Below are 21679 nucleotides of genomic sequence, written 5' to 3'. Positions count from 1 at the left end.
TGAAAGTAGTACAGAAATATATTTACAAAATGAAACAACTTCAAGCTGTATAGATAATCCATCCCTACTACAGCAAATTTCAGAATTAATTATGCCACAATTTGAGTCCCTAAGACAAGAAGTGGCCGCAGCTACAAATGAAATTAAACAATTTACAGCACGGATGAACGAGTTAGAAACCAGAGTGTCGGACATGGAAGATAGATCAGTAGCTCAAGATCAGATGATCAATTCGCATGATAGTAAACTTAACCTTATACAATCTAAAATTGAGGAACTTGAAGACAGGTCTAGGCGCAACAACCTGAGGGTTGTTGGCCTACCAGAAACGGCAGAATACCACGACCTGATAAACTTTGCATCTAGTCAGCTTCCTAAGCTGGTAGGGAGTACTGCTGAGAATGTAAGGTTACCCATAGAGAGAGCCCATAGAATAGGAGCACCCAGAAGGAACTCAGATGGCCCTATTAAACCTAGGGTTGTAATGATTAAATTTCTAAATTTTCAGGACAAGTTTCACATACTTAGATTGTATCGTAAAAACAATAATATCATGGTGGGGTCCAGTAAATTATTACTGTTTCAGGACTTCTCATACGAGACTCAAAACAAACGTAGGGAAATGGCCCCATTTTGTTCCCAACTAATTAGAGCCAATCTAAGAGCAAGACTTGTATATCCAGCAAAGATTGTAGTAGATAAGGATGGAGAAACACATACTTTTACAAAAGTTGAACAGATTAAATTATATTGTCAGAGCCTAGGGATAGTATAAAATTGTTTGGACGGGGAAATATATTGTTCAAACAAACACGAGATCAATAGGATGAATTTTTGGATGTTTATTTATCTGTACTGTTCTTTCTCTTGCTGGAGCAAGAAAGAGATAGAGAACAGTAGCAGAGTGGAGTGGTCATGGGGCGGGGCGGGGCGGAGCGGGGAAGGGGGGTCCGTATAAGGGTTTTTTTTTTTTTTTTTTTTCTTCTCTCTCCCTTTTTATATACTATTAAGTTCTCTGTTCTGCATCCCTCAATAATATCTTAAATGGTTACTCTTAATTTTCTTTCTTGGAACATTGGAGGGATCTCATCTCCAATTAAAAGGAAATTGCTGATTAGACACCTTGGGAGACAGAAACCTGATCTAGTTTTTATACAGGAGACCCATCTTCGGCCCAAGGAGGCCATGAAACTTAAAAGTAAGTGGGTGGGGGAGGTAGTGTACACCCCCTATGATAAGACCAAAAGAGGCTTGGCTATCCTAATAAATAAACAGTTGACTTACAACATCATTTCAGTCCTCAATGATATTAACGGGAGATTTCAAATTCTTGAGATAGAAATTAACAACTGTATCTTTGTTCTATGTAATGTATATGGACCTAATGTGATAGATAGAGATTTTTGGGAAGATATTAGTTTAAAGTTGTTTTTACATATTGGGAAGAATATAGTGGTTGCTGGCGATTTTAATATGGCTTTCTCACATAGTTTGGACAGATCAAAGCCCAGATTCACTCCGAGAAAAGCTAGGTAAGCGGTAATTTTACAAAAATTTTGTCAAAAATTGGCTTTGCAAGATATATGGCGGACACAAAATTCAGATCAACGAGAATATACATGTGCGTCATGCGCACATTCTTCCTTTTCTCGAATTGATTACTTTTTAATTGCGAAACATATGCTAAAAATGAAAATTGGGTCTGCAATTCAGGACATTGTGATCTCAGATCACGCTATTATCTCATTGAAGATAAGTTTGACTGATAAATCTTTAGCAGGTAATAATAGGTTATTCTTCCCGCAGTATCTGGTAAATAATGCCAGCTTCAGAAAATGGATGCAGAATAGATGGAATCTATTTCAGGCTGATAATGTAAATTACCTAGATAGGCCAGAAATATTCTGGGAGACAGCAAAGGCGGTCTTCAGAGGCGAGATTAAAGCGTACTTAGTAAGAACTAAGGCGATTCGGGCTAAGAGAGAGGAGCAACTTTCCAATACATTGAGAAATAGTTACCGTAAATATCTTAGCAACCCCCCCTCTATTGATCTTTGGACTAAATATAAAAACAATAAATTAGTATACGACTTCTTCTTAAAACAACAATCAAATGCAGAAGAACAAAAATTGAAGGCTTTTTATTTAGGGACACAGGGTGTTTCGGCTAAGTATATTGCGAGAATTATCAGGATCAGACAACAAAAGAATTTTATTCCTGCACTGAAAATTGGGAATAATAGAGTGACCGATCCTGTAGAAATAAGGGAAGCTTTTTTTCAAACTTTTCAACAGCTTTATGCAACCAAACAGGTTAATACGGTAAATAAGGAGCAGTTTTGGCAAAGAGTAAATTTACCCCAAATTGGATTAGAAGATCTTCAGCGTCTTAACGAACCTATATCTGGGGAAGAAATAAGTAGTACTATAAAAAAGTTAAAATTGGGAAAAGCTCCCGGTCCAGATGATTTGCCGGCCGAATTTTACAAAATACTATCGGAACATATATCCCCAGTTTTGGGTAAATTATTTAATGAATACTTTATAGATAACAAACCACAATCTCCCTTATTTGCGGCATCCAATATAGTCTTGATATTAAAGAAAGGTAAGGACCCAGAATTTCCATCTTCTTATAGGCCAATCTCACTCCTTAATCAGGACTATAAAATTCTTACATACATTTTAGCCAATAGATTAAAATCTCCCCTAGGTTCTATGATACACCCCGACCAGACCGGTTTTATGACGGGCAGAAACCCAGTTAAAAATCTACGGAAAGTCCAGCTAGTATTGGACTATTACTGGAATAAGGCGGAGAAGAAAAGACAGTATGCCAAGCCTGATCAAGCTATTCTTACAATTGATGCTGAAAAAGCATTTGATGCTATCATATGGGACCATCTTTTCACTTCTTTGGAGAAGTTTGGTATAACGGGCATCTTCCAACAATTTATTAGACAGCTTTATAGAGAACCATATTCTTCAATAATAGTGAATGGGCAACCTACTAATAGGATCATTCTTAGATGTGGAACCCGGCAAGGCTGCCCATTATCCCCATTCTTATTCAATCTATCCATTGAACCATTGGCAGTTTACTTGCGGAATGTAATGCAGGGCATTCAGATTGGAGGGCATAGATTGGTCCTTTCATTATTTGCAGATGATTTATTGCTTTTCCTTAGTAACACACTACTTCTATCCCCCAGCTTATTGCGATATTTAATACATTTAGTTCCTTTTCAGGTTATAAAATTAACTATGAGAAATCTGAGATTATGTGGATACATAAACCCCGCAACTCTGGGAATTATCCTTTTAAGGAAACAACACAGATTACTTACCTAGGTATTACATTGAGCAAAGACCCTAATTTATGGTATGAACCTAATTTTAAGCCATGTATTAGAGGGCTTGATAGGAATCTCAAGAAATGGGGTAATTTACCAATATCAATTACAGCTCGAATTACACTGATCAAGGTGGTTTTGTTTCCAAAGCTTCTATATTTCTTACAGAATCTACCTTTGTTATTATATAACAGAGACCTGACCTAGCTCCAGAGGAGCTTTAATCAATTCATTTGGCAAGGTAAGAAACCACGTATCTCCATCTTTAAACTATCACTACCGAAAGCCTATGGCGGTATGGCATGCCCCAATGTTAAATTCTATAATTATGCCGCCTTAGCTAAATTTGCGTTAGACTGGATCTCTGAAAGAGAATTGGTTTCCTTCTTTGAAATTGAATCATCAATAATTAAGCCTTTTAGCTTAAAGGCAGTTCTGCATCACCCTGTAAGTAAATTGCCTGGAACAATACACCAAATGACTATATTTAAATCTATAGTACAGGCCTGGCAAAAAATATGTAGTGAACTAAGAATTGACTTTCGCAAATCAGAGTTCTTGCCTTTACGAGGTAACCCGGGCTTTTTACCGGGATTAGACCCCTCTATATTTCAGACATGGTCGGAGAGAGGAGTGTACGATGTAATCCAGATATGTGAAGGCAAAAATCTAAGGCTTCAGTCGTTTGAGCAATTATCTCTTCAATTTAATCTCCCGAGGTCCAGTTTCTTTGCCTACTTACAGGTTAGGCATTGGATAGAGGTATTAAGGCAGGACACAGGACCAGAAATTGATAGCCAAGAATTAAAAATAATTTTAAGAGAATATCGGGAGGGGGTGTGCACTATCTCCCGCATCTACAACACTATCCTGAAGATTGGGGGGAAGCGTAATATTTTGGAAATAACGAATAAGTGGGCTAAGGACAAGGTTACTTTAGATATCACGACAACTTTACAGAGCATAACACTGGTATCAGGTGCTACGATTATGCATAGTTGGAAAGAATCACACCTCAAATTGTTAAATAGGGTGTATTATACACCTGCCCGATTGGCAAAATGGAACCCTGAAAGGCAAAATTGCCCTAAATGCTGTTATGAGAGTGCAGATTTGCTACATTGTTTCTGGACTTTTTTGGAGCAATAAGATAACAGGGATAAGATTTAAATTGACCCCATCACAAATTCTCTTCCTGTGTAAATACACCCCTGCCATTCCTAACAATAGATTAGTTAATCTACTTATTTTGATAGGGAGGAATCTAATTCTTAAAAGTTGGAGAGGTAAAAAAAACCCTAGATTCAATGATTTCTTAAAAGAAGTACAACATCAGATGGTATTTGAGCAATATAATATTAGAGATATCAATTCTAAACAGTTACCCAGGTTCTTTAATAAATGGAAGAGATTTATTGGCTCCCTCCCCATGGGAACACAGAGTCAGCTCTTATCTTATTGGAAAGGGTCCACATGGATACAACAACAAATCGACAGGGGAAATCTCCCAAGGTTCTGGTTTTTAGAGCCATAGATGGGTGATGTGCTATATAAGTTGGAAAGGGGGGTAATATATTCATTCCCCCTCTCCCCTCTTCCCTCCTTCCCCCCCTCTTTTTTTTCTTTTTCCTTTTTTTTTTTTTCCTCCCCTCTTCTCTCTCCCCTCTCTCCTCCTCCTCCTCCTCCCCTCCGCTTACCACTCGCTGCCCTCTTCTGGGGCTGAACCTTAGAAGGCTGGATGGCTAAAGTTCCTTAGCGATTTAGCATATTAGGATTGAGTTTTGTTGAGAACCACTAAATAGACTTCATGTAGGCAAAGGTACCTCCTAATAAGTACGGTTATGGGTTATGGGAAATAGACATATATAGAGTCAAAATTTGTTGATCCTAGATTCAGATATTCTAGGCAGTCTAGTGTTTGGAGGTATCAGAGTTAGTTTACAAGCCTTCAGAAAGTAGAGTAATTTGGATTTATTTAGATTAGTAATTGGGTCCAAGGACCGAATGTCCATTTAAAGCTAGAAGATGTTAATTATTAAACTAAAATCGAACAGGGCTTGAGCGATAATACTGAGGAAGGGATTTTAGAAGAACCTCCCTTCACCTTCCTTTTTTTTTTTTTTCTTTTCTGTTCTTCTCTTGTTAAATTCAGAGGTATATGATATTGGTCTATATTATCATAGATATACAAGGGGTTTCTCTGAAATGTTATTTTATTTTCTCTACGTGATAGATGCTTGATATCTGATACTTGTATTCTTTTATTTTTATTTTTGTTGTTTTGTTTGGATCCTGTTTAGACATGATGTGGATACTTTTCATATCTATGTGTTTCAAATGAATGCAATATTTTTCTTTTCTGTATTTATAAAGTCTTGAAAAATAAAAAAAATAAAAATAAATAAAAAACGGTTGTAAAAGCTTCTCTAGGATCCCCTTTGTTCAGAAATAGCAGATATGCATGGCATTGCCATTGGTTTTTGGCAATTAGAAGTCCGCTAATTGCAGCTGTGCCACACTTCTGAAAATCCCAAAAGTGAAGGGGTTAATCAGTTAGCTGTTAAGGGTAATATTTGCTATAGTGTAGGGATTACCCTCCCACCTGACATCTCAAATCCTCTGATACCTACCTGATCCCTCCCAAACAACGCTCTTCCCACCATCTTAGGTACTGGCAGACAGTCTGCCAGTATGAAGTTTATTTTTTATTTAATATTTTTTATTTTTTGCAGTGTAGGGATCCCTGCTCCCCACCATGTTTGTTACTGGAAGCCAGTCTACCAGTAACAAATAATTACTTTTTTTTATTCTATTTTATAATATTTATTATACATATTTTATATCTGTAGAGTAAGGTTTCCCCTCATCCTCCCCACCTCCCCCTTCAGTGGATCAGCATTGTTATTTTTTCTGTAGTGTTGGGATACTCCCTTACTAACATTTTTCCATAGTGTAGGGACCCGACCCGCTCTCCTTCCTCTTGCGTTGTGCTGCCCACCAGTCTCCCTCCTTTACTCCCACCGGCAGCCCCACAAAGATCGTTACAGACCGTGACACAAACAGTATCACTGTCTGTAACGATTGGCGATCGGGCTTCATATGGTAAGGGAGCGTGATCAGTGCTCCCTTGCCATATGCAGGCAGAGGCCTTCTGCCCCCTGGTTGCAGCTTCCACTGTCTAAGCTGACTGCAGGGACTGCAAATTCCTCCTCTGTGCTGGACGTAGGTACTATGATCTGTGTGACATAGCATTTCCTTTTTTTGTTGTGTAATTTGAGAAACATAGGGTTTTGCGTCTTCTTTTAGCACCTTTCTGTGTCTCTCAGCAAGAAGATCGACGGGTACCGGTGCCATCTGGACTAGCTGGGAAAGTTGACTCACGAGAGGAAGATGAATTGCATGCTGAGGAGGAGGTAAGGAACATATCTTGGCTTATCCTACTGTATACCAAAACTTAAAACCACTCAAAAACTATGTGAATAATAAATCATATGATTGTCATGTATATAACATACATGTAAGCTAGATATTGCACTATTTCTCCACATATATCTTCTCATTTTGCTATAATTGCAGAAACTTTGCATTTCTCAAGCTGTAGCAGGTATATGTATTGTTTCAGAGATTCAAATGTGTCTTTTCTAATGACCCTTTTAGTAGTGGATTCTGTGAGGGTCTGACTTGAATATAACTAACTCTCTCTCTCTCTCTCTCTCTCTCTCTCTCTCTCTCTCTCTCTCTCTCTCACACACAGCTCCGTATTACAACTTTAATGACTGGAATGGCTGTAATGGACACTGAAGAGGTATGAGGATATTTTATAGGAATGATTTTTAAGTTTATTTTCTGCAGAATGTCAGATGCTGAAATTATTATTGCTGCAGGATTGTGCATTATCGGTTTGTGTTTTACTGTGGAGAGTATTAGTATGCACTGTGTAGTGATTATTGTATGTATGTGTGATGTGTTTATTTTGGTGTATTGCTTGGTTGATGTTTATTCATGTGGCTATGTTCTATTCAATATGTCATTGTGTTTTTTTATAGCTGTGTGTGTGCACTATTATGGAGACCTATTTTACATATCTACATGTTCTGTATTTTTAGGGACGTCTAACAGCCAGCACTGTGGGACACATTGTGGGGCTACAGTCAGATGAGATCAAGCAAATGGTGTCTGAATATGCTGAGAAGGTAAGGCTAAGGGGCTGGATCGCTCAGGAGCTAGATAGTTCCCCGTAGGACTTTGACATCTGGGATATTTATGAGTTAGAATTTTTACTGAAATTTTCTCTAAATCAAGGTGGGCATTCTCTTAAGCATTGTGCTCAAACCTTTTAATAACCTAGATTAAGCTACTTTATATATATTCTGCCCTTTTTTTTAATACAAAATATAATAATTATTGACAGCTAGGTCAAGGGACAGTCTACTCCAGGATTTGTATTTTTTTTAAAAGATAGATAATCCCTTTTATTACCCATCCCCAGTTTTGCATAACCAACATGGTTATATTAATATACTTTTTACCTCTGTGATTACCTGTATCTAATCCTCTGCAGACTGCACCCTTATTTCAGTTCTTTTGACAGACTTGTATTTTAGCTAATCAGTGCAGACTCCAAAGTAACTCTACGGGAGTGAGCACAATGATATTTATATGGCACAGATGAAATGGCGCTATCTAGCTGTGAAAAACTGTAAAAATGCACTGAGAAAAGAGGCAGCCTTCATGGGTTTAGAAATTATCATATGAGCATACCAAGGTTTAGCATTTAACAAAGAAAACCATAAGAACAAAGCAAATTTGATGATAAAAGTAAATTGGAAATCTGTTTAAAATTGCATGCCCTATCTGTATCATTAAAGTTTAATTTTGACTAGACTCACTGGCTGTGACGGAAGAGTGGGTGCCCAGGCTCACTGATGGGGGGGGGGGTTAGGCCCACATGGTTTCCCTTATTCTGTGTTGGGGCTTGCCTCTCATGTACGTATGTCAATAACAGTGGTGTATTGCTATTTGTACAAATTATGTCACAAAGCAGTGTACAAAGAAAGATTTTCAGAGTCTCTGCTTAAAAGACTGATTTACATATCTGAGCAGGCTACTTCAAAGCAGAGTTAATTACTCATGGCAGTAAATCTTCTAGGGACAAAACTGGTATCTGGTCCATCTATTACCCTCAGATCTGGCACTTCAAAAGGCTACATTTGTACAATCTCAGCCATACTGACTACAATCTTAGAAGGTGATCAGGGGGTGGGACTGACAGCTGTTAACTGTGATGCACCTCTGGGTGCTGGATTACGATTGGTTGCTAAGATCATCGCTTGGGGGCGTGTTGTGAGCTGACAAGAGAGATGGGCAGTTTTCAAAACCACTTTGCATGGGAAAAATGAGAGAGTTATTCCAAGTTGCCTGAACTATACAGGGGTTGATTATCCAAGAGCTCTCTAAGGCCTAGATTTAGAGTTCGGCGGTAGCCGTCAAAACCAGCGTTAGAGGCTCCTAACGCTGGTTTTGGCCGCCCGCTGGTATTTGGAGTCAGTGATTAAAGGGTCTAACGCTCACTTTACAGCCGCGACTTTTCCATACCGCAGATCCCCCTACGCCATTTGCGTAGCCTATCTTTTCAATGGGATCTTTCTAACGCTGGTATTTAGAGTCGTTTCTGCAGTGAGCGTTAGAGCTCTAACGACAAGATTCCAGCCGCCTGAAAAAAGCAGGAGTTAAGAGCTTTCTGGCTAACGCCGGTTCATAAAGCTCTTAACTACTGTACCCTAAACTACACTAACACCCATAAACTACCTATGTACCCCTAAACCGAGGTCCCCCCACATCGCCGCCACTCGATTAAAATTTTTAACCCCTAATCTGCCGACCGCCACCTACGTTATACTTATGTACCCCTAATCTGCTGCCCCTAACCCCGCCGACCCCTATATTATATTTATTAACCCCTAACTTGCCCCACACAACGTCGCCGCAAGCTACTTAAAATAATTAACCCCTAATCTTCCGACCGCAAATCGCCGCCACCTACGTTATCCCTATGTACCCCTAATCTTCTGCCCCTAACATCGCCGACCCCTATGTTATATTTATTAACCCCTAATCTGCCCCCCACAACGTCGCCAACACCTACCTACACTTATTAACCCCTAATCTGCCGAGCGGACCTGAGCGCTACTATAATAAAGTTATTAACCCCTAATCCGCCTCACTAACCCTATCATAAATAGTATTAACCCCTAATCTGCCCTCCCTAACATCGCCGACACCTACCTTCAATTATTAACCCCTAATCTGCCGACCGGAGCTCACCGCTATTCTAATAAATGTATTAACCCCTAAAGCTAAGTCTAACCCTAACACTAACACCCCCCTAAGTTAAATATAATTTTTATCTAACGAAATAAATTAACTCTTATTAAATAAATGATTCCTATTTAAAGCTAAATACTTACCTGTAAAATAAATCCTAATATAGCTACAATATAAATTACATTTATATTATAGCTATTTTAGGATTAATATTTATTTTACAGGTAACTTTGTATTTATTTTAACCAGGTACAATAGCTATTAAATAGTTAAGAACTATTTAATAGTTACCTAGTTAAAATAATTACAAATTTACCTGTAAAATAAATCCTAACCTAAGATATAATTAAACCTAACACTACCCTATCAATAAAATAATTAAATAAACTACCTACAATTACCTACAATTAACCTAACACTACACTATCAATAAATTAATTAAACACAATTGCTACAAATAAATACAATTAAATAAACTATCTAAAGTACAAAAAATAAAAAAGAACTAAGTTACAGAAAATAAAAAAATATTTACAAACATAAGAAAAATATTACAACAATTTTAAACTAATTACACCTACTCTAAGCCCCCTAATAAAATAACAAAGACCCCCAAAATAAAAAATTCCCTACCCTATTCTAAATTTAAAAAGTTACAAGCTCTTTTACCTTACCAGCCCTGAACAGGGCCCTTTGCGGGGCATGCCCCAAGAAGTTCAGCTCTTTTGCCTGTAAAAGAAAACATACAATACCCCCCCCCCAACATTACAACCCACCACCCACATACCCCTAATCTAACCCAAACCCCCCTTAAATAAACCTAACACTAAGCCCCTGATGATCTTCCTACCTTGTCTTCACCATGCCAGGTTCACCGATCCGTCCTGGCTCCAAGATCTTCATCCAACCCAAGCGGGGGTTGGCGATCCATAATCCGGTGCTCCAAAGTCTTCCTCCTATCCGGCAAGAAGAGGACATCCGGACCGGCAAACATCTTCTCCAAGCGGCATCTTCTATGTTCTTCCATCCGATGACGACCGGCTCCATCTTGAAGACCTCCAGCGCGGATCCATCCTCTTCTTCCGACGACTAGACGACGAATGACGGTTCCTTTAAGGGACGTCATCCAAGATGGCGTCCCTCGATTTCCGATTGGCTGATAGGATTCTATCAGCCAATCGGAATTAAGGTAGGAATTTTCTGATTGGCTGATGGAATCAGCCAATCAGAATCAAGTTCAATCCGATTGGCTGATCCAATCAGCCAATCAGATTGAGCTCGCATTCTATTGGCTGTTCCGATCAGCCAATACAATGCGAGCTCAATCTGATTGGCTGATTGGATCAGCCAATCGGATTGAACTTGATTCTGATTGGCTGATTCCATCAGCCAATCAGAAAATTCCTACCTTAATTCCGATTGGCTGATAGAATCCTATCAGCCAATCGGAATTCGAGGGACGCCATCTTGGATGACGTCCCTTAAAGGAACCGTCATTCGTCGTCTAGTCGTCGGAAGAAGAGGATGGATCCGCGCTGGAGGTCTTCAAGATGGAGCCGGTCGTCATCGGATGGAAGAACATAGAAGATGCCGCTTGGAGAAGATGTTTGCCGGTCCGGATGTCCTCTTCTTGCCGGATAGGAGGAAGACTTTGGAGCACCGGATTATGGATCGCCAACCCCCGCTTGGGTTGGATGAAGATCTTGGAGCCAGGACGGATCGGTGAACCTGGCATGGTGAAGACAAGGTAGGAAGATCATCAGGGGCTTAGTGTTAGGTTTATTTAAGGGGGGTTTGGGTTAGATTAGGGGTATGTGGGTGGTGGGTTGTAATGTTGGGGGGGGGGGGTAGTGTATGTTTTCTTTTACAGGCAAAAGAGCTGAACTTCTTGGGGCATGCCCCGCAAAGGGCCCTGTTCAGGGCTGGTAAGGTAAAAGAGCTTGTAACTTTTTAAATTTAGAATAGGGTAGGGAATTTTTTATTTTGGGGGTCTTTGTTATTTTATTAGGGGGCTTAGAGTAGGTGTAATTAGTTTAAAATTGTTGTAATATTTTTCTTATGTTTGTAAATATTTTTTTATTTTCTGTAACTTAGTTCTTTTTTATTTTTTGTACTTTAGATAGTTTATTTAATTGTATTTATTTGTAGCAATTGTGTTTAATTAATTTATTGATAGTGTAGTGTTAGGTTAATTGTAGGTAATTGTAGGTAGTTTATTTAATTATTTTATTGATAGGGTAGTGTTAGGTTTAATTATATCTTAGGTTAGGATTTATTTTACAGGTAAATTTGTAATTATTTTAACTAGGTAACTATTAAATAGTTCTTAACTATTTAATAGCTATTGTACCTGGTTAAAATAAATACAAAGTTACCTGTAAAATAAATATTAATCCTAAAATAGCTATAATATAAATGTAATTTATATTGTAGCTATATTAGGATTTATTTTACAGGTAAGTATTTAGCTTTAAATAGGAATCATTTATTTAATAAGAGTTAATTTATTTCGTTAGATAAAAATTATATTTAACTTAGGGGGGTGTTAGTGTTAGGGTTAGACTTAGCTTTAGGGGTTAATACATTTATTAGAATAGCGGTGAGCTCCGGTCGGCAGATTAGGGGTTAATAATTGAAGGTAGGTGTCGGCGATGTTAGGGAGGGCAGATTAGGGGTTAATACTATTTATGATAGGGTTAGTGAGGCGGATTAGGGGTTAATAACTTTATTATAGTAGCGCTCAGGTCCGGTCGGCAGATTAGGGGTTAATAAGTGTAGGTAGGTGTCGGCGACGTTGTGGGGGGCAGATTAGGGGTTAATAAATATAACATAGGGGTCGGCGATGTTAGGGCAGCAGATTAGGGGTACATAGGGATAACGTAGGTGGCGGCGGTTTACGGAGCGGCAGATTAGGGGTTAAAAGTGTAATGCAGGGGTCAGCGATAGCGGGGGCGGCAGATTAGGGGTTAATAAATATAACATAGGGGTCGGCGATGTTAGGGCAGCAGATTAGGGGTACATAGGGATAACGTAGGTTGCGGCGGTGTACGGAGCGGCAGATTAGGGGTTAATAATAATATGCAGGGGTCAGCGATAGCGGGGGCGGCAGATTAGGGGTTAATAAGTGTAAGGTTAGGGGTGTTTAGACTCGGGGTACATGTTAGAGTGTTAGGTGCAGACGTAGGAAGTGTTTCCCCATAGGAAACAATGGGGCTGCGTTAGGAGCTGAACGCTGCTTTTTTGCAGGTGTTAGGTTTTTTTTCAGCTCAAACAGCCCCATTGTTTCCTATGGGAGAATCGTGCACGAGCACGTTTTTGAGGCCGGCCGCGTCCGTAAGCAACTCTGGTATCGAGAGTTGTATTTGCGGTAAAAATGCTCTACGCTCCTTTTTTGGAGCCTAACGCAGCATTTGTTTGAACTCTCGATACCAGAGTTAAATTTATGGTGCGGCCAGAAAAAAACCCGCGGAGCGTTAACAGCCCTTTTACCGCCAAACTCCAAATCTAGCCGTAAGGGACTATAACAAGACTGCAAGAGGACTATTTGTATTACCTGGATTCTACTGACTGTGGCTGAACTGGGTATTTTTTCTCCTAGCTCCAAAGTGAGTGTGTTATTTCTGTATGTTGTGTACTTCTGTGTTTGCCTATTTTTAGTGAATAAAGTACAATTTATTTCACCATTCGTTTTGCTCATTGAAATGATCCCAGTTAAACAACGGTATAGAGTGCTGGTCTCCCGTGACACTGTCCCTTTACGTCCTCAATAAGAAAGATAAATAATTATGTTGTTAAAACAAATTATCAGATTTTTGTTGAATATGATATTCATGTTACAGATTCTACATTCAGGAAAAAGATACTACTATGATGATTTCATAGTGAAGTGATACTAGAGTGGATACACCATTATAAATCTTGCTGTTTAAAATTTAGAGAAATGTAAAACTGCTTAAAGGGACACTCAAGTAAAAATTAAACTTTCATGATTTAGAGCATGCAATTTTAATCAACTTTCCAATTTACTTTCATTAACAAAAAGAATAAACAGAATATATGTATTTGCATTTGTGATTGGCTGATGGCTGTCACAGGATACTGGAGGAGTGGCAATAGACATAAAACAATCTACTACTCATTTGAAGTTCAGACTAAGTGCTATTGCATTGTCTTTTAATCATGTATTTGTTAATTATGCAAATCTACTGTATTTACTGGTCCTTTAACTTATTAATTAGAGCATGTAAACTGCAGTGCTTAATTGGTGAATGTTGGGTGGGGGTCTGGACCACAGTAACCAAACGTGATCACACTTTTCTTTATATCTCGTTCCAGCAATCAGAGCTTTGTGCAGATGAGAGGACAGATCATTTAGGAGCAGCTCAGCAACATAGGAGAAAAGTGACTTCACTCAACAAGCAAATAGCTCAGCGAAATAAAATACTTGAACAGGTACAGTATCATTAAGATATGCATGAAAGGCTGAGCTTGTGCCACTGGGGGCCGGACGAGTGTTGAGGAGCTGGAATGTGATGGGAACAGACTGAGCTGGGGCTTATGTAGGGAGGAGAACATGTGCCAGGGGTTTTGTTATTTTATAAATAACTTGGTGTTGTAAGTAACATAGTAACATAGTAGATAAGGTTGAAAAAAGACTGAAGTCCATCGAGTTCAACCTATACAAATCTAAAATACTTACAAAAAGCTCCAGTTAAGCTTAAATAACCCCATTAAAATGTGACCCATTTAATACTAGCAATCATATCCATGAATTTTGTTTATATACAGAAATTTATCCAGACTATTTTTAAATGTATCTATGGTATTGGCATTCACTACCTCCTTTGGTAATGAGTTCCACAATTTTATTGCTCTTACAGTGAAAAAAACGTTTCCGTTGCAGGAGATTAAATCTCCTTTCCTCCAACCTTAAATTATGACCTCTTGTCAGAAACAATTTTCTTGGAATAAACAGAGCTTCTGCCATCTCTGTATATGGGCCTTGAATATATTTATATAAAGTAATCATGTCACCTCTCAAGCGCCTTTTTTTCTAAAGAAAATAGACCCAGTTTGGCTAGCCTCTCCTCATAGGTTAATTTCTCCAATCCCCTTATTAGCTTTGTGGCCCTTCTCTGAACTTTTTCTAGTTCTGCAATATCTTTTTTAGCAATCGGTCCCCAGAACTGCACTCCAAACTCAAGGTGAGGTCTTACCAGGGCTTTATATAATGACAGAATTATGCTTTCCTCCCTTGAATCAATGCCTCTTTTAATACATGCTAGTATCTTATTAGCCTTTGAAGCCGCTGCCCTGCATTGTGCACCCATCTTTAGCTTGTTATCTATTACTACTCCCAAATCCCTTTCCTCCTGTGTTTGGCTAAGTCTTGTCCCATTTAAAAAATACGTAGCCTGCTTATTTTTACTTCCAAAATGTAGAACCTTGCATTTTTCCGTATTGAATCTCATTTTCCATTCACTTGCCCATAGTTCTAATTTTAGCAAATCCCTTTGTAAAGAGAGTTCGTCCTGCTCTGACCTTATGACCTTACTTAACTTAGTATCATCTGCAAAAAATAGAGATGTCGCTATTTAATCCTTGCTCCAAGTCATTTATAAAAATATTAAAAAGAACAGGGCCCAGTACTGATCCCTGGGGGACGCCACTGATTACCTTTGTCCAATCTGAGTATGATCCATTTACTACTACTCGTTGCTCCCTATCTTTTATCCAGTTATTTATCCATGAGCTAACATTTTCAGCTATTCCCAGTCCCTTAATTTTGTGCATTAATCTCTCATGTGGCACTGTATCAAATGCCTTTGCAAAATCTAAGTATATCACATCAACTGATTCCCATTTATCTATATTTTTACTTACTTCCTCGTAGAATCTAATTAGATTAGTTTGACATGATCTATTTCTCCTAAAGCCATGCTGATTAGAACTCATAATCTTGTTTACACGAATATGCTCATCAATATAATCCCTTATAATTCCTTCAAATATCTTCCCCACTATTGATGTCAGACTAACTGGTCTATAGCTTCCTGGATCATCCCTGCTTCCCTTTTTGAAGAGTGGCACCACATCAGCTTTATACCAATCCTGGGGTACCATGCCTGAGGATAATGAGTCTTGAAAAATTAAGAGTAAAGGTTTGTCTATAACAGTGCTAAGTTCCCTTAACACCCTTGGGTGTATTCCATCTGAAAGTTTAAACTGTGCGTGTTTGTGGTGAGATGAACCAGGGACAAACTGCAGAACAGTTCTATTTCTCAAACAGCAAAAAACTCAGGGTCCTCTAAACACAATTATTGCCCACAGCATTAAACCCATAGCTACTAAGCTCATACTGCAGCTAACTCACGAGCTGTGGCACCTTGGCGGATTTAACGCACTGTTTTTGATAAAATGTTTCTAACAAGAAGACCACTTGAAAAACCAGAATACTAACCAATAATGACTCCCAGCACTCATAAAGCTCCTGTGGGACCATCAACACACAGAGGTCCCATAGCATCTATAAGGCCCATTAAGGGACCCTAAACATCTATGATACTCACACCTAAGAGAGGCCATATGCAACCCCTCAGATACCCTATCCAAGAAGATTACTTGTTCCAGCTTAATTACATAATAAGTAAGGGTTCTTAAAAAAATGTATAAGTTAACAGGTCTGCTATGTGGGTGATTGGACACATGAGGATTTTTTATCAAGAGCCTTTTTTAAGCAAGGGTTTGAGTAAGTACAGTTTCAATTAGAAACTGCATATGAATGCTGGAAAGTGTTTTAAGCTGAAGGTTAATTCTTGTATCATAGACACAGTAAGGGTAGAATATAAGTAGTGCACTATTTAGCTTTCCTGCTCAATGGTTAGCACGCATATTACAAGTTGGAAGTTAAACTTTCGTACGTTTGTGAAACCTGACGTGCGCTAACTACAGGACTTCGGATATCACAACCACATTAACTTTTTCTCAAAGCCAAACAATCCCCTGTCAAGGGGAAAAGAGTCTTATACAATTTTGTCTTGTGTGGAATATCAAATGGGTAGTCTCGGTGGATGTACATACACACACACTTACCCCCAAATCTTCACGGCTTACAGACCTGATGCGGTGAACGGTAAAAGAAGTGCCGTGTGAGTGACTGGATCCTTCCGGTGGCCGTAAGTCCGTGCGCTCTGCTCTGAGCCTCCTCGCTCTACAAGCCCACTTCCCCGGACGCCGCCTGATTCACACTCCTCTCGGCACTCGAATATGACATCACTGTCAGGTGCCAACTTGTATGGGGGCCAAGGAATTCCCGATCCTCCGTTGCCGGTCTCTGAGACCCCTTTCGGTTACCTCGTACAAATCCTGGCAGGTGATTCCACAGGTGCTGGGAACAATTGGACTGCAATTCCGGTGATCAGCTCAATGCAATAATTTAAGAAATGTCCGGAGCCGCAGTAATAAAGTATGATATCTTTATTTATCCTTAAAACAGGTCTGGTAACAGCATTAGCACAAACATGCCCTTCAGTTGACTGATAAGCTTATGCGTTTCGGCATTATCGCCGTATTCATAGCTCTCAAAATCCCTTACAACTGTTGGGCCTAATAAAGGAATAAAAACCACCGGATTGGCTGATGGGCTTTAATTACTTAACTCTTTCTTATCCTGTGAATTTCAATATTACCTATTCACATAAACTATTACCATCTAATCTACCTGTGAATCTAATAAAGGACTTGACTATTATGCAAAGAAATATACAAAAACATGACTCATATATGTGCATAAATGTTGTCTTAATATATACACTATTACCTAGTGATATTGTAGTACCATGTAATGGTTTTATCTAATGTTGACAACAATTGAATCCAATTTTAACTACCTATTTGCCTCTTACTTCAATTGGAAGGGGAAAACAGTGTATAGATAAATATTATATTGTACACATTGGGCATATTATATTCTGTATTACACCTATACTCCTAGACTGGACTTTTAAGTATACAATTTACAATTTTATATTTTTATATATTCATATTTCTCAATTTATACAGGGCAAAAATATTTCAATCAAAACCATTAAATATCAACATTAGAAATGAGTGTATTGGCAAAATAGACTTATGCTATAAATGCCTATGAACATGAATGGCCCTCGGAACAGCCAATAGAATGCAAGCTCAATCTGATTGGCTGATTGGATCAGCCAATCGGATTGAACTTGAATCTGATTGGCTGATTCAATCAGCCAGTCAGATTTTTCCTACCTTAATTCCGATTGGCTGATAGAATCCTATCAGCCAATCGGAATTTGAGGGACGCCATCTTGGATGACGTAATTTAAAGGAACCTTCATTCGGACTTAGGACATCGTTAGAAGAGGATGGACCCGCGTCGGCTGCTTCAAGATGTTCCCGCTCCGCGCCGGATGGAAGAAGATAGAAGATGCCGCCTGGATGAAGATGTCTACCGGTCCGGAAGCCCTCTTCTTGCCGGATAGGATGAAGACTTCGGACCCTCTTCTGGACCTCTTCTTGCCGGATAGGATGAAGACTTCGGACCCTCTTCTGGACGGATCGGTGATACCCGGCGTGGTGAAGATAAGGTAGGAAGATCTTCAGGGGCTTAGTGTTAGGTTTTTTAAGGGGGGTTTGGGTTAGATTAGGGGTATGTGGGTGGTGGGTTGTAATGTGGGGGGGTATTGTATGTTTTGTTACAGGCAAAAGAGCTGTTTTCTTTGGGGCATGCCCCGCAAAAGGCCCTTTTAAGGGCTGGTAAGGTAAAAGCTGTAAATTTTTTATTTTAGAATAGGGCAGGGCATTTTTTTATTTTGGGGGGATTTGTTATTTTTTTAAGGGGCTTAGAGTAGGTGTAATTAGTTTAAAAATCTTGTAATCTTTTTTTATTTTTTCTAATTTAGTGGGTTTTTTTTTTTTTTTGTAATTTAGTGTTTGTTTGTTTTTGTAATTTAGTTTAGTTGATGTAATTGTAGGTAATTGTAGGTAGTTTATTTAATTAATTTATTGATAGTGTAGTGTTAGGTTTAATTGTAACTTAGGTTAGGATTATTTTACAGGTAATTTTGTAATTATTTTAACTAGGTAACTATTAAATAGTTATTAACTATTTAATAGCTATTGTACCTGGTTAAAATAAATACAAAGTTGCCTGTAAAATAAATATTTATCCTAAAATAGCTACAATATAATTATTATTTATATTGTAGCTATATTAGGGTTTATTTTACAGGTAAGTATTTAGCTTTAAATAGGAATAATTTATTTAATAAGATTTATTTTATTTCGTTAGATTTAAATTATATTTAACTTAGGGGGTGTTAGTGTTAGGGTTAGACTTAGCTTTAGGGGTTAATGCATTTATTAGAGTAGCGGCGAGGTCCGGTCGGCAGATTAGGGGTTAATAATTGTAGGTAGGTAGCGGCGACGTTGGGGGGGGGCAGATTAGGGGGTAATAAATATTATTTAGGGGTCGGCGATGTTAGGGGCAGCAGATTAGGGGTACATAGGGATAATGTAGGTTGCGGCGGTGTGCGGTCGGCAGATTAGGGGTTAAAAAAATTTAATAGAGTGGCAGCGATGTGGGGGGGCCTCGGTTTAGGGGTACATGGGTAGTTTATGGGTGTTAGTGTACTTTAGAGCACAGTAGTTAAGAGCTTTATGAACCGGCGTTAGCCCAGAAAGCTCTTAAAGCTCTTAACTCCTGGCTTTTTTCTGCGGCTGGAGTCTTGTCGTTAGAGTTCTAACGCTCACTTCAGCCAATACCGGCGTTAGAAAGATCCCATAGAAAAGATAGGATACGCAATTGACGTAAGGGGATCTGCGGTATGGAAAAGTCGCGGCTGGAAAGTGAACGTTAGACCCTTACCTACAAGACTCTAAATACCAGCGGTAGGACAAAACCAGCATTAGGACCCCCTAACGCTGCTTTTGACGGCTAACGCAGAACTCTAAATCTAGGCGATAGTGTTTATATGAGTTTACCAGTAAATTTTAATGTATTTATGTTGTGCTTGGTGCAACTTTTTTTACCCTAACCCTTTATGCTCCAGTTGCGTTAACCTAATGCGCATTAAATTCCATTGCATTCAAGTAAGCGCGTTTATTTTCAACTTACAATAAGCACACAAATTAACTCACCTGTGATATTATTATTATTATATCGCTTATGTGTAAACGTTGGCAAGCCCCTTGTAATCTAGCCCTAAATCTTTTATTTAATATTTTTTTTTGCTAATAATTGAAGAATACACTTTAAAATAGTATGGCTTTCCTTTTAAAAACTTATAACTCACATTCAGCTAGATTACGAGTTTTGCGTTATGAGTGAAAAAGCATTGTTATGCTTCATAATGCTGCTTTTTCCCTAACGCCGCTATTACAAGTCTTGTAGGTATAGCTGTACCGCACACCTTTTTGGCCGTCACGCAACGTCAGTACCGCACTTTTAAAAAAGTCCTTTTTCAATGGGACTTCCATAACGCCGGTATTACGAGTTTGCCTGGGAGGCCGAAAAGTGAGCGGTACACTCTATAACCGACAAGATCTGTACCGCCATCTAAAGTCAGTAGTTATGAGTTTTACGTTACAAAGCTGTAGCATAAAACTCATAACTAAAGTGTTACAAAGTACACGAACACTCTTAAACTACCTATTAACCCCTAAACCGAGGCCCTCACATATTGCAAACACTATTTAAAGATTATTAACCCCTTATCTGCCGCTCCGGACATCGATGCCACTAAAAAATAAATTATGAACCCCTATTCCGCCGCTCCCCGACATCGTCAACACTATAATAAACCTATTAACCCCTAAATCGCCGCCCTCCTGCATCGCAGACAATATTTAAAGATTATTAACCCCTAATCTGCCGTCCGCCCACACCGCCGTTATAATAAACCTATTAACCCCTAAACCTCTGACCTCCCACATCACTAACTCTACATAAATATATTAACCCCTGAACCTAACCCTAACACCCCCTAACTTGAATATAATTAAAATCTAAATAAACCTTACAATTAATACCTAAATAATTCCTATTTAAAACTAAATACATACTTACCTGTAAAATAAAACCGGTGAGCTGGCTAAATGTGCTCGTGAATGATTTCCCCATAGGAATCAATGGGGGAGAGCCAGCTGAAAAAAAAAACTACAAAAAAAACACCTGCAAAAAAGCAGCGTTCAGCTTCTAACGCATCCCCATTAATTCCTATGGGGAAATAAAATGTATGTCTACACCTAACACCCTAACATGAACCCCGAGTCTAAACACCCCTAATCTTACACATATTAACCCCTAATCTGCCGCCCCCGACATCGCCGACACCTACATTATATTAGTAACCCCTAATCTGACGCTCCGGACACCGCCGCCACCTACATTATATGTATTAACCCCTAATCTGCTGCCTCCAACATCGCCGAACCCTACATTTTATTTATTAACCCCTACTCTGCCGCCCCCAATGGCGCCGCCACCTACCTACATTTATTAACCCCTAAACCTAAGTCTAACCCTAACCACCCCCTAACTTAAATATAATTTAAATAAATCTAAATAAAATTACTACAATTAACTAAATTATTCCTATTTAAAACTAAATACTTACCTATAAAATAAACCCTAAGATAGCTACAATATAACTAATGGTTACATTGTAGCTATCTTAGGGTTTATTTTTATTTTACAGGCAACTTTGTATTTATTTTAACTAGGTACAATAGTTATTAAATAGTGCCACTGCACAAGGACCTAAGTGTGAGGAGGAGTGGGGGGGGGGGGGCAAGCATCAAAATTGAAATATAATGTTATTGTTTTAGTTAAATACAACTATTTAAATTGTTATTATTAAAGGGACTAAACCCAAATTTTTTCTTTAATGATTCAGATAGAGCATGCAATTTTAAGCAACTTTCTAATTTACTCCTATTATAAATTGTGTCTTCATTCTCTTGCTATCTTTATTTAA

The 21679-nt window shown here is 38.7% G+C and overlaps 1 protein-coding gene across 2 annotated transcripts in view; it reads left to right on the top strand.

Moving 5' to 3' along the window:
* The window catches only part of CCDC93 (coiled-coil domain containing 93), a 141638-nt gene that overhangs the window by 33667 nt on the left and 86292 nt on the right, over positions 1–21679 (top strand). For both annotated transcript variants that reach the window (XM_053698013.1, XM_053698012.1), the window contains 4 exons: positions 6680–6766; positions 7108–7158; positions 7460–7546; positions 14013–14129. In XM_053698013.1, the coding sequence (XP_053553988.1) occupies positions 6680–6766; positions 7108–7158; positions 7460–7546; positions 14013–14129 (342 nt within the window). The remainder of the gene's footprint in view (positions 1–6679; positions 6767–7107; positions 7159–7459; positions 7547–14012; positions 14130–21679) is intronic.

The sequence above is a fragment of the Bombina bombina genome, chromosome 1 (assembly GCF_027579735.1).
Source record: "Bombina bombina isolate aBomBom1 chromosome 1, aBomBom1.pri, whole genome shotgun sequence".
In the NCBI taxonomy this organism is placed as follows: domain Eukaryota; kingdom Metazoa; phylum Chordata; class Amphibia; order Anura; family Bombinatoridae; genus Bombina; species Bombina bombina.
Note: the sequence above shows the minus strand (reverse complement) of the source record. Positions and strands in the feature narration are given on the sequence as shown.